Raw genomic sequence first — 18,264 nt, 5'->3', positions numbered from 1 at the left:
AAAAATTTCTCTCTGTCAACATTTTCTACCCCATGCATAATTTTATAGACTTCAATCATATCCCCCCTCAGACGTCTCCTCTCCAAACTGAAGAGTCCCAAACGCTGCAGCCTCTCCTCATAAGGAAGGTGCTTCAGTTTGTTGATGTTGAAGGCTTTCACGGCCAGAATCAACTGGCGGTTGTGGGTTTTCAGAAGTCTGGTAGTTTTTCAGAAGTCTGGTGTGTGGGTGTGGTCTGATAGTTTTTGCTCCTAGCATTTTGCCAACATTTATGACTGGCATCTTCAGAGGCATGTTATGGTAATATATGTTTCTCTCTTACTGCGATATGCTCTGAAGATGCCAACCGTAGATGCGGGCAAAACATTGGGAGCAAAAACTACCAGACTATGGCCATGCAGCCCAGAAAACCCACAACAGCCAGTTGACAGAGATATGTTTCCCTGGTGGAAATGACAGCTTTGGAGAGTAGACTGTGTGGCATCACATCCTTGTGGAGCTTACTCTCCTTCCCAAAACCTGCCCGCCCCAGACTCCATCTCCAAATCTCCAGGAATTTCCCAACCCGGTGCTGGCAACCCTAGGCCCCCAGCTATCCCTCCCCATCCTCTCATGGAGATTGGTCAGGCTCCAGGGGCCCCCATTCATGATGATTTCTTGCCACAAGTAGGAAGGAAGCCAGTGTTAATTTGTACAGCCAATGCAAGCCTTCAGCCAACACGTCTTGGATTGGGTGAGGAGTGTTGCTGTACCCAGAGGCCTTTGCACCAGACTCTGCAGGTGCCAAGGCTTCCAATTCCTTTACCCTGCTCCTGCCAGGAAGCACAAGACATCTACTCTGGGCAAGAGATATGGTCATACATGACCTCAACAAGGCTGCCATCTTAGTTAAACATCTCCAGCCACTGCCGCAATTTGCCTTAATCCTCACTGTGCTCCTCTTTCGCTCTCTCCCTCCAGATGGCTACACGATCGATGACATTGTCTTCTTTTGGCAAGGAAACAACTCAGCTGTGACTGGGATGGAGGCGCTGGAGCTGCCCCAGTTCACCATCATTGAGCAGAGGCTGGTCACAAGAGAGGTTGTTTTCACCACAGGTGGGCTTTCTTCTTCAATGCAGTCTGAGTTTCTCTTGGCTAGCTGAAGCAGAGCTGCTCCCTTAAGTTCATTTTGTTTATTGATTTAAAACATTTTATGCCAATTAAAATGCAATGAAAATTATGCAATTTAGCTAAAAACACATAAACACAGCACTTGAAGAAGGCCAATTCCGTAATTGGGGGCGGGGGCGGGGGCGGGGGGGGGCTTGCCAGATGAAATCAATAGGTCTTCACCTACTGGCAAATGACACTGATAGAGGGAGACAGATGAAACTCCCTGGGGAGAGAATTCCAAAGTTTTGATACCATGACAGAGAAGAACTTTCTTGGGTTGCAACCCATGTAGTTTCAGATGGCAGGAGCAACTGAGCCAGGGCCTTCGAAGATGGCTAGTGTGAATGGATTGCTTATCATAAAGGCAGGCAGAACTAGATTTATGTGTAGGCTAAGAAAGCTATGCCCTGACCCGGCTGGCTACAGACAATGTCAAATCATCTCTGAAGCCTCTTGCCTTGAAAACCACATAAGGGGTCACCATAAATTGGCTGCAACTTGACAGCAATTTATACATCCACAAGCTAACGACTGTACAGGGCCTCAGATAATAATTATTTTTGCTAAATTACCATACTTGTAATTCTAAACTTAACATTGCTTAGAGATTCAGTACTTCTTAAATGGGCCGTAGATTTGCTGTTAAAGCTTCCATGTGTAGAGGGGAATATACACACACATTTAGAGAAAGAGGGAAAAATCTATAAAAAGCAATGTGTGTGTATTTTGGTTACTTGGGTTAAAAATAGAGCTGTTGTCCATTTAAAGAAACTATGAATAATTTCAGTTTAAACCAGTCAGCTGATTTGTCTGCATAACCTTGCAGAGAAGCATAACAATTGCTCTGAAGCATTCTGTTTTAGGAGATGCCAGCACATGACACTGGAGGTGTCTCCTTCAAAGGGCATCCCCTGTGTAGTATGTAAGAAGAAGAAGAAGAAGAAGAAGAAGAAGAAGAAGAAGAGTTGGATTTATATCCCCTTTCTCTCCTGTGAGGAGACTCAAAGAGGTTTACAAACTCCTTTCCCTTCCCCCCCTCACAACAAATACCCTGTGAGGTAGGTGGGGCTGAGAGAGCTCCAAAGAACTGTGACTAGCCCAAGGTCACCCAGCTGGCATGTATTGGAGTGCACAAGTTAATCTGGTCCACCAGATAAGCCTCCACAGCTCAAGTGGCAGAGTGGGGAATCAAACCCGGTTCTCCAGTTTAAAGTGCACCTGCTCTTAACCACTAAACCATGCTGGCTCTCTCCATCCTAGCGCCACCTTGCAGAGAGGAATGTCTCTGCTAGGATGGCACCCAAACTATTCTTGCTGGACTTTGGAAGTATTAGTATTTTTTTTAAAAAAAAATTACCTTTTCAAAGAAAATCTGCTGCCCAATTAACTGGGCCACTGATTGTATTGATCTGAAGGATTTTGCAAACAGACCTAATCAAGACTACTCACAATCCTACTGAAATAATCTCAGTGAGGGCTTACTTCCAGGAAAGTGTTTTAGGATGTCACTAATCAATTAATCCGCTGATGTTACAGCCCTGGCTTAAAAAGCAATCCTTTTGCACTGTATAAATTCAGGAGTGTTACGGGAGGTTCTGTGAGGTGACACTTCCACAGATACCCCTCTCTTTTGAGAATGAACCACAGACTCCGTTACCTTAGAGTTCTTCAGCAGGCAGAGGCGAGGAACAAAGCTGTGGTGCTGACTCTGAAGGGAGACAGTTGGTTGAGAAAAAAATAAACATGACTGTTATCGTCCCTAAAAAGCTAATAGGATTTTATTGCAAGAGAAGCTTTTGCATCTAGAGCTAATTGAACAATAAATTTTTTACCTCCTGGCCTCATTTTTTATTTTCTCTGGGGCTTTAATGAGCAAACTAGGCAAGACCAAATGCAAGTATGTTGGCATGCATTCTCCCTTACATATGTAACAATTGCTGAGGGTTAACCAATCTTCACACTCATACTAAGTCTTTAACATGCTCCCTCGTAAAAGAATAGAATAGAATAGAATCTTTATTGGCCAAGTGTGATTGGACACACAAGGAATTTGTCTCCGGTGCATATGCTCTCAGTGTACATAAAAGAAAATACATTTGTCAAGAATCATAAGGTACAGCACTTAATGATTGTCATATAGGTCTAGTAAGCAATCAGGAAACAATCAATAGTAATAAAAACATAAAATGTAAAATCATAAAATAAAATGAAATGTCAGCACAGGCTATAGTCATACAGTCATAATTGGGAGGAGATGGGTAATAGGAATGATGAAAAAAGTAGTGCAGTAATTATATAATAAATATATAATAAATAGTTTGACATTATCGAGGGAATTATTTGTTTAACAGAGTGATGGCATTCGGGAAAAAACTGTTCTTATGTCTAGTTGTCTTGGTGTGCAGTGCTCTGTAGCGACGTTTAGAGGGTAAGAGTTGAAACAGTTTATGTCCAGGATGCGAGGGGTCAGTAAATATTTTCACAGCCCTTTTTTTGACCCGTGCAGTATACAGGTCCTCAATGGAAGGCAGGTTAGCAGCAATTGTTTTTTCTGCAGTTCTGATTATTCTCTGAAGTCTGTGTCGACCTTGTTGGGTTGCAGAACCAAACCACACAGTTATAGAGGTGCAGATAACAGACTCAATGATTCCTCTGTAGAACCGTATCAGCAGCTCCTTGGGCAGTTTGAGCTTCCTGAGTTGGCGCAGAAAGAACATTCTTTGTTGTGCTTTTTTAATGACATTTTTGATATTAGGTGTAATGGCAAGAAAAGGATTTTATAGGTATTCGGATGTTCTCTAAATGTGATTCCTTGGCACCGGTAACTAGGATTAGCAATCGTGATGACTCCAAGCTTTCCCCCAGTTTTCTCTTGCCTTTTTCAAATTGCTTAGCTTTGCAAAACGAAGTACTTTTGGACTGGTGTTTTCACATTAGTTTTCAGTTTGGAAAACTGTTATTTTATCTGTTTGTTTTACTTACAACATTTATCAGCTCACCTTTCCCTCCAGTTAAATGGGACCAAGGGGGTAGCAACAAATAAAAACAGTGCACTAAAACATAATTTTAAAAACAACAGAATTCAAACAGAAAAGGCTTTAAAAATAAAATTCAACTGAGATTGCTACTTCTCAAAATGCCCAGTCATCTTGAGAAGCCAAAAGGCTCTTCTGAAGAGTTCTGTTCAACAAACCATCTGAAACTATGAGTGACACCTAGATTTTTCTAAATTCCTCTAGAGGACTATTTCATGGAGCATAAAATGGAAGTGGGGAGAATGATGTGAGCAATTTTGGGTCCTCGCTGAAGAGAAAACTGGAGTACAGATGTAACAAAAAAAGTCAATAATTACAAGTAAAATAATAAACAAGTAAAATAACAAGTAAAATAACAAATAAAATAAAAAACCAGTAAAATACATTACATGGGAGCAGCCGCAGAAAGCACTCATAACAGAATGGACCCTTGCTGGGATCAGAAAAACTGAAATACAGTTTATTTTAATTTCAGAGAGCGATAAGGTTGCCAGTTTAGGGCTGGAAAATACTTGGAGGGTGGAGCCTAAGGAGGGAAGGGACTTCAGTGGATTATAATACCATAGAGTCCACATCCCAGAGTGACCATTTTCTCCAGGTATACTGATCTCTGTCACCTGGAGATCATCGAATCATAAATCTGGAAGAGACCACAAGTGCCATCAAGTCCAACCCTCTGCCACACAGGAATACACAGTCAAAGCACTCCCAACAGTTGCAAGTGGGATATCTCCAGCAACCACTTGAAGGTTGGCATCGCTAAACAGAGGGCATTTCCCCACTTACCTTCTGCCCCACACTACTCTCCCCAAGTAGCGCGGGGTCCCCCGGCACTCCCCATTACAGAGGCGGCGACAACACAGCCGCCCTGACGCTGCCGCTGTCGCGCCCCTTCAGCGCGCGACATTCCTGGCGCCTTTTGAAATGGCGCCTTTTGATGAAGCCCGGGCGTGCATCAGAAATGATGCGCACTGGGAGTAGCGATCAGCAACCTCTCACCCAGGTAAGTGGGGAAACTACCAGAGAGGCCTATTGTGAGGAAGAAATTTTCTCTTTACCTGTGCACGTTTGCTTGGTTCAAACCATTTGGCCAAGTCCTCCTCTCCTATGCAGAGGAGCCCCTTCCGCACATGCAGAATAATGCACCTTCAGTCCACTTTCAGTGCACTTTGTAGCTGGATTTTACTGTGCGGAATAACACTTTCACAAACAATTGTGAAAGGGGATTGAAAGTGTATTATTCTGCATGTGCGGAAGGGGCCTATCTCTGCCATCCCAGTGCCTTATTTTTTCTGTCTGGTAGCAGCAACAGTGGGGGGTGTTCTTCCTTTCTCCATCTAGACCCTACAGTCACCAGCTTTCCATAATGCCCAACACCATCTTTTCTTCTTTTCTCCAACACAATTTTGCTTACCATTCAGTTGTCAAAGAGCTCGGGCAAACTCAGTGGCTTATGGTCTGGTTCTGCTTTGGCTCTTGGATTCCCTCTCTTATTCTTCCTAAAGTTTCTTCTCATTTTATTTTTGAAGGTCTGTATTCATTTCTCCTTTTTTGTTATGCCTTTACATTTATGTTCGCAAAATTATGTCGCATTATTTACTTCTGGCAGTTACTTCCTGTTCTTTGACTCTTTTCTTTGTGTCTCATTGAGTTATTTGTGGCTCCCTGCTGTAACATCTTCTGTTTGTCATTTTCTACAGCCCTGTACTGTAAATTCCACAGCAACTGCCACTTAAGTAAAGCCTTTCTAAGTTTTGTTTCTGTGTCACTCATCATTTAGTGGGTGCCCATGTAGGATTAGGATTAGATTTAGGCAGCAAGCTTGGCTTTGGCACCAAAGTGGCTTCTTAATTAATCTTCTTTCCTAGACACTCCCATCAATGAACAGTTTGCATGGAAACCTGGGGTTTAAAAAATTGCCCCTGTTCCTTAAAATGGATAGCTGTTTTCCCCAATACTTGGCCTTGTGCAATCGGAAGAAAAGAGTAAGAGATTCTTCCCACTGTAGAGAGAAAAAAATCAGGTTTTGCTCATTTTCTAAAGTTGACCTATCATTTCTCTGCCAGGCTCCTACCTTCGACTATCCCTGAGTTTCCGGATCAAAAGAAACATTGGCTACTTCATCCTGCAGACTTACATGCCTTCTATCCTCATCACCATCCTCTCCTGGGTCTCCTTTTGGATCAACTATGATGCCTCTGCTGCCCGGGTTGCCCTTGGTAGGTTTTTCATCCCTAAGCTGCTTCCTATACGTTCCAGGCTTGGGGGAGGGAGGGAGGGAGGGAAGGAAGGGGAACAAGGACCATGTGGTGTTCTGCAATATTGCTCATTCATCACTTCTGGAGTACCAAAAACACACCTTTTCGTAAGAACAGCATGAGAAGAACCTTGCTGGATCAGACCAACAAAGTCCCCGGCATCCCCTTTCCCACAGGCAAGAACAGCCTCCAGCAAAGAACAGCCAAGTTGCCTCCAGCAAAGCCGCAAACAGGGTATGAAGGCCTTTTCCCCAGCAATGGGTATGTAGAGGTATACTGCCTCTGAACATGGAGGTTTGAGTCTCATAATGGAGAAATGTGGAATTAAGCAAAATTCACCTTTAGGGGAGGGGCATATGAGAGAGTACATGCTTTGGCTGGTGAAGTGTTCTTGGTTTAATCCCAGCCATCCCCATGTAAGGGATCCCAAATAGCCAGTACTGGGAAAGACCCCTATTTATCCATGACTCTGGAAAGCAGCTACCAGTCAGAGGAGGTGGATCAGTGGTCTGAAACAGTGGAAAGCAGCCTTATCAGTTCACATTTTCCACTGCGGCCTTTCCCTCTATGTATTTGTCTGGTTCCCTTGTAATAAGAATACTTTACAAATTAATTGCAAATGTAATTTATGCTGGTCGGACAGCAGACCTTTTTGATGCAGAGCAGAGTTAAGATCAGTGGCATATCTGCCAGAGGGACATGGGGGGGTGTCAATTGACCCCGGGTGCCCCTCATTAGATTATGTGAGGGGGTGCCCAGAGGGCCTGCAGCAGGCTCCCGGCAGCAGCCAGACCGAAAGCCTGCTGTGGGCTACCCCTCGGTCCCCCGCCAGGCTGTCTGGGACTGCTGCTGGCTAAGGTAAATGGGGTGGGGGTGGGGGGGCACCTGGAGCAGGTGTTGCCATTTTTCCCTGGTACACTTTTGGTTGAGATTTAAGAAAAACTCCTTGAAGCAGAAAGCAGGTACGAATGATCTTGCCTTAATACACATATATTCCTATCACCAAGAGTGTGTTTTTTCAGTGTTTTTCAAACAAGAGTATTGCAGGTGAGCAGCTCACTCACTTCCAACTGACTCAGATTCATGTAAATGCTGTGCAAAATATGCTGATGGACAAGGCAGCAAAGTTAAAAACTTGCACCTCACGTGGTACATTTGCTACAGCCATAGAACAAGCTCTCTACCTGACACAGGCAACGAAGGAAGCGTTTCGCACAAAGCACCAGGAAGCTCAGGGTTCAGAACAGGATGCAAATGGCCCTCCCTATTTTGTGCTCAGCTATCTATTTTGCCAGGTTTTTGAAGTGTTCCTTTTGGGAAGGGTAGCCCAGCCTAGCCCAGTGTCATCAGAGTTTGAACCCAAGCAGGATTGGCTGTAGGGTGGGTGACCACAAAGGAAGACTGGGGTTACTCTGCAAAAAATGCAATTCAAACCGCGACTGCATGTCTCTTGCCTTGAAAACCCCATGGTCCTGGGGTTGCCATGACTCAGTTGCACATAGATGGCACACTATTATTGTTGTTAACCTTGCATTACAACTCAAACCCCACCTAGAGGCCTAGAATGTTGTAATGTGTCGGCGTAGTATTCATGTGGATCCCAGCAGGGCTGCCTTTTGAATCTGACAGATATTGATTTTGTCAATTTGAAGGTGTTTCAAGTGCAGCCCTAGTGTTTCTGGGACTACCTCATCTGGCTTGTATCATAGTCACTGAATCTGTATCTTCCTATCATGATATGTATTATAATGTTTAGTTGTGTTTAATGTCACAGCTGCCAGTTCTTTAGCTGGTTGTTGGCCTTTCATTACAATTCGAGCCTCACCCAGAGGCCGAGAAGGTTGTATTGTATCAGTGTAGTATTCATCCGGATCCCAGCAGGGCTACCTTTTGAATCTGATAGATGTTGATTTTGTCGATTTGAAGATGTTTCAAGTGCTGCCCTAGTATTTTCAGAATGGTGCTCAGGGTGCTGATTAACACTGGGATGACCTCAGCTTGCTTGTGCCATCATCACTGAACCTTGCTTTTCAAATCATGGTATTTGGTGACCTTCTCACATTATTTTTCATCAACCCTGCTGTCACCAGGTATTGCTATGTTGGTGATGGTCACTTTCTTGTCTTGATCACTGTGATGCCCAGTGTATTATGTGCCAACACTTTGAACATTTGGATTTGGAAGTCCCACAATAACTTGACCGTCCCATTTTCTGTGACTTTCTCTGGATGATATTCCCACCAGTTTTTAGCTGTCCTAATGTTGTAATTCTTCCATAAATTCCAGTGGATCAAATTGGCCACTGAGTTGTGTCTCTGTTTATACTCAGTCTGGGTGATCTTCTTGCAACAGCTGAGTGCATGATCTACAGTTTCATTGGTTTCTTTGCACAGTCTGCACTTTGCATCATCCACAGATTTTTCGATTCTGGCCTTGATCATATTTGTCCTTATCGCCTGCTCTTGAGCAGCTAAAATCAGTGATTCAGTTTCCTTTTCAGTTGCCTTTTTCAGAGTTGTTCTTCTTGTTGTAGTTACATAAAAGAGCCCTGGTGGTCCATCTAGGCTAGCATCCTGTTTTACACAGTCACCCTCTAGTTGCTCTGGAGGGACATAAAATGAGGAATGGAGGCCTTTTTCTTATGTTGCCTCTTAGCACTGATATTTTGAGTCTTGGTGTCTCTAAATGTGAAGGTTTCCTTTTGTCACCAAAGCTAGTGAGCTATTGTTGGGCCTTTCTGTCTAATCCCTTTTAAAGCCATCCATGCTCACAGCCATCACTACATCCACTGGTACAGGTGAATCAAGAATGTCATTTGGATACACAATTGCCTATTTCCATTTCTTAAAACAAAATAAAAATCTGAACTTCTGGGAAGAGGCAAGGCCCAGTCCAACAGCCTGAGATTTTAGGATCATGACTCTGCTTCTTCGTCTGGGGTTTGAAGGCAGGGCTTGGATCCATCAAAAGATTTCCACAGATGCAAGAGCGTAAGTGTGAAACACCTCCTGGCACTAATTTAGACAAAATATATTCAGAGCCCAAACACTGTGCAAGCAATCCTATATAAAATATACCATTTTCGAAAACTCCTTGAACTAGGCTCTTGGTTCCATGTAAGATCTTCTCTGCTTACACATTGCTGGATCCAAGGCCAGGACTTTGAGCCTTGTTGCCAAATATTGGGAATGCAGCTTGATAAGCACTTACCAGATGGGTCAAGGCAGAGAATGGTTTGCCTCCTTAAGAAATACACAGCCTATTTAATTGCTGACCCCTCACTTGCCTGAGTCAAGCCAGCATGAGCTCTTTACTTTGACCTGCAGCAAGCAGTTGCTCCATCTGCATCCTCTTATGGGACCTTACCTACCTGATGAGCAAATGCAGATTAGGATGACAAAGAGTCTTGTGGTACCTTGAAGAGTAATGAATTCCTGGATTTGTGAACCAAAGCACACTTTGTCAGCACATCATGTACATCTGAGAAAGTCAACTCTACTCTTTAAGATGCTACAAGACTCTTCGTTATTTTGGCAGCCACAGACCCACACAGACTCCCCTCAGAAATATTATAGAAGAGAAAGAGGCATCTGCCTGTTTTCAAGTTGTCACTGAATTTTGCCTGTAGGAATTTTGTGGGCATTCAAGAAATTTCTCTCAGGTAGATTTTGGTCATTTCTACACGGCCTCCTGAATTTTGCCTGAAGAAAAAAATTTGAGCTGTCTAGGCAATTCTGCATCTGATAAACCAAGGGTGGGACTTTTCAGAAAAGTTTTTTTTTTAAAAAATTGCAATATTAGCAGCCATTCTTGGTGAATTATTTTAAAATAATTGAGATCAGTCACTTTAATTACACGTAATAATTAGTCATTTGAAAATGGGACACAAAATTTAAATTTTTAATTTGGACTTTGAAATGTATGTTTTTATTGTTTTTAAAGTTCTACAAGGAGTAAAAGATCTTCAGACCATGGGTTCATAACCCAAAAACCTCACAACAAATATTCAACTCCAGTCGTGCAAGCCTTCAAGAATATATTCAGCTAAATACATGTCAAGTCTCAGTTAAGCACTGGTGTGAACCACATCTGTCCATCTTCACTCCTCTTTCACATCTGCTATATAGACAGATACCAAACATTGACCACTGTGGAAAGCACACGCTGAGTCACAACAGCCACTCTTTGCTAAGCAAGCCAACTGCATGGAGTTATCCCTTGGTGTAGGGCTTTTGCTGACGACCAGCTCATGCTCTTGTGTCTTTGCAGGGGTCACCACGGTGCTCACCATGACCACCATCAACACCCACTTGCGAGAGACCCTCCCCAAGATCCCCTATGTCAAAGCCATCGATGTCTATCTCATGGGCTGCTTTGTGTTTGTGTTCCTGGCGCTCCTGGAGTATGCGTTCGTCAACTACATTTTCTTTGGGCGAGGCCCTCAACAACAGAAGAAACAGAGCGAGCGCATCAACAAAGCAAATAATGAGAGGCACCGATACGAGGAGAAGCGGGTGAGAGAACAGGTTTGTCTCTCTATTATACACTCTCAGTGCAGCATATAGAACATGCAATGATGTTCCAGCGAAATTAAGTTTCTAACTGTGCTGCTGGCAGGCAGGGCACGGTCAGGTCCGGCCTTGCTAGGCTGAACAGGCAGCAGGCAAAGCACAGTCTGATAACAGTCCAATGGGTCAAGGCAGGCGGCAGGTGAAACATAGTCAGAGATAACAGTCCGCTAGTTGTGGTGCAGGAGAACCAATAAACAGGCTGGGGATCAGCAATGAACCAGGCACATGGCAGTGACAGGAAATACACTTGTTGCACCCAGGCAGAAGCAAGCTCACAGTAAGGCTTGTATAGATAGCCTTGTCCCAGGGTTGGGATTCTGCAAGGAGTTAATCCTCATCAGATGCAGACACTTCTATCTTCCCATATTTTGCTGCAATACGAGCACTTTTCTGTTGCTTCAGCAGCTGCCTCTGCTTCTGCCTCCTGTCCATTTTACCCCAGGTGTACTGCCCCCACTTCACCTCTGATCACAGCTGAGCTCCCTCCCCTCCTGGGACTGTGTCTTCCATAGGCATGCCTCCCAAGTGTCCAGGAACTTTCAAACTGGGGTTAGGAGTGGAGGTGGGATCCAACCAGTTCTCACCACTTCTCTAGAAGGGGTTACTAATTTTTTCTGAGTGCCGAGAAGGGGTTACTATAGCAACCTCCCTGCCCAATAGGGACTGGAGGTGCGTGTGTGTGGCGGCGCCACTGTTTAAATCCCACCACCATCGGAACCTGTTATTAAAATTTTTGGATCCCACCACTGGTTATGAGCCCTAGTTAAACGATTCAATGATGGGAGATTTGGAGGTGGGAGATTTGGACAAGCTAAATAATCAGAGTTTCATTTGAAGCACCAAAGTATCATTTCAATAAAGACTCCCATTGCCTCTTTTTTTGTCTTAATTTTCACTGTTTACTAAGGTAGCTCACTAAATTATTTTTACCTGTTTCAGAAAAAAATGAAAAATACAAAAAATATTAATTTTCTAAAAAAAGTTTTAAAAACTAAATGGGGAAAGAACCCACCCACCATTCAAAATGAATTTTTCTTTTGCTGTAAACATTTGGTGGATATAATTTATATAAAGGTTAGCAATGAGATGCAAACACCTGTCATTTTGTCCCATTAGTCTCCTCCCCCATAGTTACAATTGTTTGTTTCTCTTTACTGTAACTTCAGATTTGTCAAAGTTAAACATTATTACATGCTGTAAAATCTGAAAACAGGACTTCAGTTTTGCTGTAAGTTAAATACATTTTGCTGACATTCGGTTGAAAGTAGCAGGTATCTCTTACTGTAGTCTCTCTCTCTCTCTCTCTCTCTCACACACACACACACACACACACACACACACACACACATACACACACACAGAGAGAGACAAATAAAAACACTTTGGAATTGGTTGTGATGGGTTTTCCGGGCTGTGTGGCCGTGGTCTGGTGGATCTTGTTCCTAACATTTCGCCTGCATCTATGGCTGGCATCTTCAGAGGTGTATCACAGAGGGAAGTCTGTTACAGACTGTGTCCACTGGCTACCAGTAATTAAAAACATCAGAATCAAAGGCCAAGGGCATGCTAGATTCATGGTCAATGGACTCCACCCAGACACAGGGTTTGCATTCACTAAGACTGTTGCTGCTGCAGGGAATGCAAATATGAATCACTCCCTGGACTGAAAAACCCCATCTGCAATACAATACTATCAACCACATCTTTGCATAGCAAGTTCCACCCAAACACTTACTGATTGGTTCCCCACTCTGGGACATGGACAATATATACTCCTCTAAACATTCCCTTCTCACTGGACACAGTGTGTAACAGACTTCCCTCTGTGATACACCCCTGAAGATGCCAGCCACAAATGCAGGTGAAACGTTAGGAACGAGATCCACCAGACCACGGCCACACAGCCCGGAAAACCCACCAGAACCAGTTGAATCTGGCCGTGAAAGCCTTTGACAATACACTATGGAATTGTCTCCTTTCAGTCCTGATACCAACAAGCCACTGAGCAGAAGCTGCCAAAAACAAGTTGTCAATGTCACTAGTGGGCCAGTTTTCAACAACAAATTGAATGTTCACTCTAAACAACATCTCTCATCTTTTCCAGGTCGACCCTTATGGTAACATCCTTCTCAGCACTCTGGAAATGAACAATGAGCTACTGGCTGCGGACATGATGAGCACCGTGGGAGACTCCCGAAACTCTGTCATGTCCTTTGAAGCATCAGGAATCCAGTTCCGCAAACCGCTGGCCTCCCGAGACGGCTTTGGACACCACCCCACCTTAGACCGCCATGTCCCGCTGTCCCATCATACTGCAGCCCGCAATCGTGCTAACTGCCGACTCCGCCGGCGGTCGTCGAAGCTGAAGCTCAAAATTCCGGACCTGGCAGACGTCAGCACCATTGACAAGTGGTCACGGATCATTTTCCCCATCACCTTTGGATTCTTCAACCTGGTTTACTGGTTGTACTATGTCAATTGATGCCTGCAGGCTCCACAAGAATAGGGAAAGACACTCAAACTATGACAACACCACAGGAGTGCTGCAGTCTTTGGGGTTTGGGTTTTTCTCTTACTTATGACCAATGCTTACTTCTCACCCTCCCCTCCCCACCTTTGGTTTACGTTTCTCCTCGATATCTCTTCTCTTTTTCAGCACATTCGACACACAGCCTGTGTGTGGTGGAAACAGGGGCATGTGGAGGGGGGAGGGGTTGGCTTCAGGGATGAACAGGGTCATCTTTCTCTCAGTTGGGTTTGAGTTTCTTGCTTGATGAACTTCACCGCTTTGGGGAACAAAACACCTTTCTCCTGAAAAACATCACACACACACACACACACCCGCATTGTCGCAGCTAACTCAGCCAATAGGGTGGCGTTGAGTGTGTTAAAGTTGGAAGGTGCCAAAAGATGCACAGCCATGAAGCTCCAGTGGCTTGCCAAACTCTCGCTTCCTTGTTCTGGGGGTCATTTTTCTCTGTTTCTTTCCTTTGTCTCTCTCTCTCTCTGTTATTCTCTCTCTCTCAGTTGTTTCATTAGAAGAAGGAACTGCATTCTCACTGCATGAAATGCCTTTCTTCTTCTGTCTCTGTCTCCGAAGTCTATGAGAATCTTTCTCAAAAGGAAATATCTATGTTGCAGCCCTGTTGGGGCAGGAACAGGGAATTACCCAGGGGAAGGGAAAGAAGGGGGAGGGGCAGGAAGGGAAGGCCTACGTCAGAATCAAAGGCATGTTTCTAAGCCGCCTTATCCCTTTATCAGGAGTTTGGAGCTGTCGTTTTGTTTCTGGTGCAAATGTGCAAGCGTCTGTGTGTATGTGTGTGCATGCGTGCAAACACATTTTCTGGCCTGGGGAGGGGGTAGTTTCACTGTCTCTTTTGTAGAAAGAAGGTATTGGTGAGATATAACTGGAATGTGGGAAGTCTTGTGGTTGTCTTGTGAGTCCCAGGAATGTAGGGGTGAATCCCAGCTTTGGGTAGGTTCAGGCAGCTGAACTCAACAGAAAGTGATGCTTGTTGTTTTCATAACATGGTGTTTCCAGATGTGAGGGGTGTGGTGGCAGCTGCCAAGATCAAGGTGGGGCCGCATCTTTTCACAGACGAGGCTCTGAAGTTCAGTTCAGTTCTAGCCAGAGAAGGCTATGGGAGATCCTCCTAACCTCTCTGTCGCAAGAAAGATCTGGGAAAGGGGGTTGGGGTTGGGGAGGGAGATCTAATGCCCAACCATTCAAGTGAACTGTGATTTCTCATCATGACCTGAAGTGGCATGCTGCAGCAGAGGCATGCCTAAAGCACTGACCCTTACCACCCCAGCATTCGACTAGGGAACACTTGAAGTCCGGCGAAGCGTGCCAGAAGCTGCACAAATTTGCAAGGAAGCTAAAGTGGTCCACGCAGCTCAGCAATGCTTGGGAGGATCCTCATCTGCTCATTCCGAGTGTCAGATCTTAGAGCTACCAAATCATGGTGAGGAACTTCATTAAGCAGTTCGGACATTTTGGCTTCAGTGTTTCCCCTCCTCGCTGCATGTGGTCAATGTCATGTGAGAAACAGACTCAGACAGGCACAAGGTTCTTTGGCTTTTCCTGAGGACTCCTGTTGCTATCCTCTATCACTCCTCACACACTTTGCCTTGATCCAGAATCCCCCTTTTCCGTCTCCAGCATCTTCCCCTTCCCCTGTTTCATTCGTGATGCCAGATGGCTTGAACTGGGAGCATCTCAAAAAGCCAAGGGGCATTCCACCTCAGCAGATGCAAATGCCATACTCAGAATAAATGCAACATTTTTTATCCCCTGTGCTTACGCTGAGTTACAAGGTTTTGAAGGGTCCTCCAGCTTAATGGAGGATCAGTCTCCTGAGTGCATTTTTTTTATTCTGCCCTTCTTCTCAGGGTGGCATATATAGTTCTCCCTTTCCCAGTGTAGCCTCACAACAACCTTGTGAGGTAAGTTATACTGAGAGAGAAAGACAGGTCCAAGTTCACCCAGTGCACTTTTTGCCAGGGTGCAGGTTTGAGCCTGGGACTCCCAAGTCGTATTCAGACACTTCAGCTGCAACTCCAACTTAGCCAGTGAAGATTGTGCTTATTGTTGGGAGTAGGGGCAACACAAAAGCTGTGTTATGCATGCGTATCTTTAGCTGAGTTTGAGCCGATGAAAGACTGATGCTTTTGGCTGAATGTGTCTTGTGGAGAAAAACAGAACAGTTCTCTGCATATTGGGGTGGGTGGTTGGATCCCGTTTTGTACCAGGAAATCCTGAATTGATCCATGATAGCAAAGCCCAGTAGTAGTGTATGTGTGAGGCTCTCTGTCACTCACATGTTTCCTTCAGATGTGCAGAACTAGCAACTGCGCCTCTGCCTGCTCCATTCGGGCCTCATCTGCTGCCAAGCAGCAACCTAAGTATGTTCAACAAAGGAAACGAGGACACCAGCCAAACGGAGGGGTGGAGACCATTGTTGCTCAGTAGCTACCCCACAGTAGCCACAGACTTCTCACTGTTTGGTCTAAGAGTTTGGCTGCAGCACCAGGGCTGTCCCTCGCAACTCCTGTTTTCTGTTCGTCTGTCACAATCACTAACGTCTTTCATTGACTGTGGTTCCACCTAGTCACCTCCTGTACCAAAAATAGCCCCGTTTCTACGACTCTATCCTTCCATCAAGGACTTGCTTGGAAATCATCTTGACACTTCAGAAGCAGCCAGGGCTTCCCACACGAGGCTTTGTCTTCTCAGCAAGAGTTTGACCAACATCTACTCCATCGGCTGGAGGCGAAGGCACAGTTGCCGCCCAGCCTTCTCCCTGGCCACCCTGACCTTCAGGATTTCAAGACTATTTTGGCCAAACCTCTGTTGGCATGGGTTGTTTGCGTACGTGATACTGATGCAGCCACACGGGTGAAGAGAGCATCTTTGCGCTAGTGAAAAATGGGCGAACGACTGGGATCACTCAACCAACTGCTCATTTGGGTCACCGTGGACTGGCTGGAGGAGGAGGGTGAAGTCTCATAGTCATCAACATTCATTTTTGCGAGATGTGGGGGAAGGAGGACTATCTCAGGACAGCGCAACCGACACGTGTGCTTCATTTCCTGCTGCTGGCATCGGGCCGTCACTCAGGGACTTTTCTGAATTGGGGACTGTCATCGTATTAAGTCAACCCCCTTCCCCCTCCACACTCCACACTTTCCTCAGTGGAGGAAGAACAAAAGGAAAGGACCATTCTGATCAAATGCCATGTGAATGGAGAAGAGGGCAGCCTTGGAGGCAAAAGACCTTCTGTGCTTTTCATTCAAAGCTTCACTCCGAAGGTTGCCTGTCCCTGATATAGGAAAAGGACACATCTTTGGAACAAGGAGGAGTGTCTCAATGGACATCCATCTTGTGGTCTTCTGATATCGGCCGATCTGGCACGTTTAAGTGGGGCTGTGGTTCTGCTCTCCCCAGATCTGCCAGGATGATCCCCAAACTCCCCAAAGTTGATCTGCTTGGGATATGTGTTGCTTCCCACACGAGGCTTTGTCTTCTCAGCAAGAGTTTGACCAACATCTTGTCAAGGGTGGGCAATGGATGAGGGGTTGGGGTTGGCCAGAGACTGGCAAGGAAAGTGACAGCTTTTGAACTTTGGCCAGGTTAGCAGAGAAGTGCTAGGAAAATAAAGTTTACCTTACCAACTAGTCAGAGGAGGTGAGAGAATATCTGAAACAAGTCTCTTGGACTGGAAGGGAGAGCTAGCAGTCCGGGATGCCATTCAAGGCGGGGGTGGGGTTGATGGGATTGTGGGAGGGTCTTGGCTAGGGAGTGTTCAAGCAACCACCTGGCCTGTATAGATGCCAGGAGTATTCTGACTGAGGGTGGGGGGAGGGAAAGGATGAGGGTTCTGTGGTAGCTCGGAAAGGGATGATAAAGTGCATCCCAATTGCCGGCAAGAACTGCAAAGCAGGCGGTCACTCTCTGTGCCAAAGGTCCATGCAACCCAAACAAAGGGTGGGCAATGGATGAGGGGTTGGGGTTGGCCAGAGAGCCAGTTTGTGGGAACAAAGAATGGGAGTCTGTGGGGTGGGGAAAGGAGGGTGGGCAGGAGGGGCTGTATATTGCATTTGCTTGGGCTTTGTTTTTCCGTTTAACAATGTCTTATTTTAAACCAAATAAGTGTGATTCTATAAGCAGAAGAGAAAGGTGGGACGAACAGCTGGCAAAGCCTAATTGTCACGCTGCAGAAAGAGAGTTTGGCTACAAGGTGTCTGCTGCAGTTGGAGAAGCAGGGACAGATGTGTGTGCAATAGCCCTCCCCTCCTTGGTTGCTGCTGCTCTCCAAGATCAAAACCCCTGGCCTGAAGCTTGGTTGGACATGCTAGTCTGTAACTGTCCCATTCTCCCCGCCCCGCCCTGAAAGATTTACAAGACAGGACTGGCAAGTTTAAAAGGGAAAGGAAAAAGCTGTGCTCTTTCAAAGCAGTGAGTCTTTGGAGGATGGACACACCCAATCCTGCTACTGCCACAAACATGTCACTGAATCAATAAGTAGGTGTAATGGCTCTCTGCATGTGGAGGAGAGAGATCTGGCCTTCCCCATCCCCAGACTCAAGAGAGCCTGAGGTGGGCAGAGGAGGCTGGCTTCTATTTCTAGCTGACACTGGGCAAGAGGAGAGGCTGGAGAAGGTTACTGGCAACGTAGTGGTGGGAGTCACTGAAAAGCAGCACCTGCTCTGATGTTGTAGTTTGTCATTGGTGTGTCCCAAACT

General features: G+C 45.3%; 1 protein-coding gene across 2 annotated transcripts in view; it reads left to right on the top strand.

Annotated features, from left to right (window-relative positions):
• The window catches only part of LOC125443089 (gamma-aminobutyric acid receptor subunit beta-4), an 86,922-nt gene extending 69,861 nt beyond the window's left edge, over positions 1-17,061 (top strand). Inside the window, exons 6-9 of one of the 2 annotated variants that reach the window (XM_048514990.1) lie at positions 961-1,098; positions 6,257-6,409; positions 10,718-10,962; positions 13,124-17,061. In XM_048514990.1, coding sequence (XP_048370947.1) covers positions 961-1,098; positions 6,257-6,409; positions 10,718-10,962; positions 13,124-13,501 — 914 coding nt within the window. In that variant the 3' untranslated portion in view covers positions 13,502-17,061. Of the gene's footprint in view, positions 1-960; positions 1,099-6,256; positions 6,410-10,717; positions 10,975-13,123 lie in introns of both variants that reach the window. The other variant, XM_048514989.1, reaches the window with a different exon arrangement.
• Positions 17,062-18,264: the final 1,203 nt, after the last annotated feature.

This window comes from Sphaerodactylus townsendi, linkage group LG13 (genome assembly GCF_021028975.2).
Source record: "Sphaerodactylus townsendi isolate TG3544 linkage group LG13, MPM_Stown_v2.3, whole genome shotgun sequence".
Taxonomy (NCBI): Eukaryota; Metazoa; Chordata; class Lepidosauria; order Squamata; family Sphaerodactylidae; genus Sphaerodactylus; species Sphaerodactylus townsendi.
Note: the sequence above shows the minus strand (reverse complement) of the source record. Positions and strands in the feature narration are given on the sequence as shown.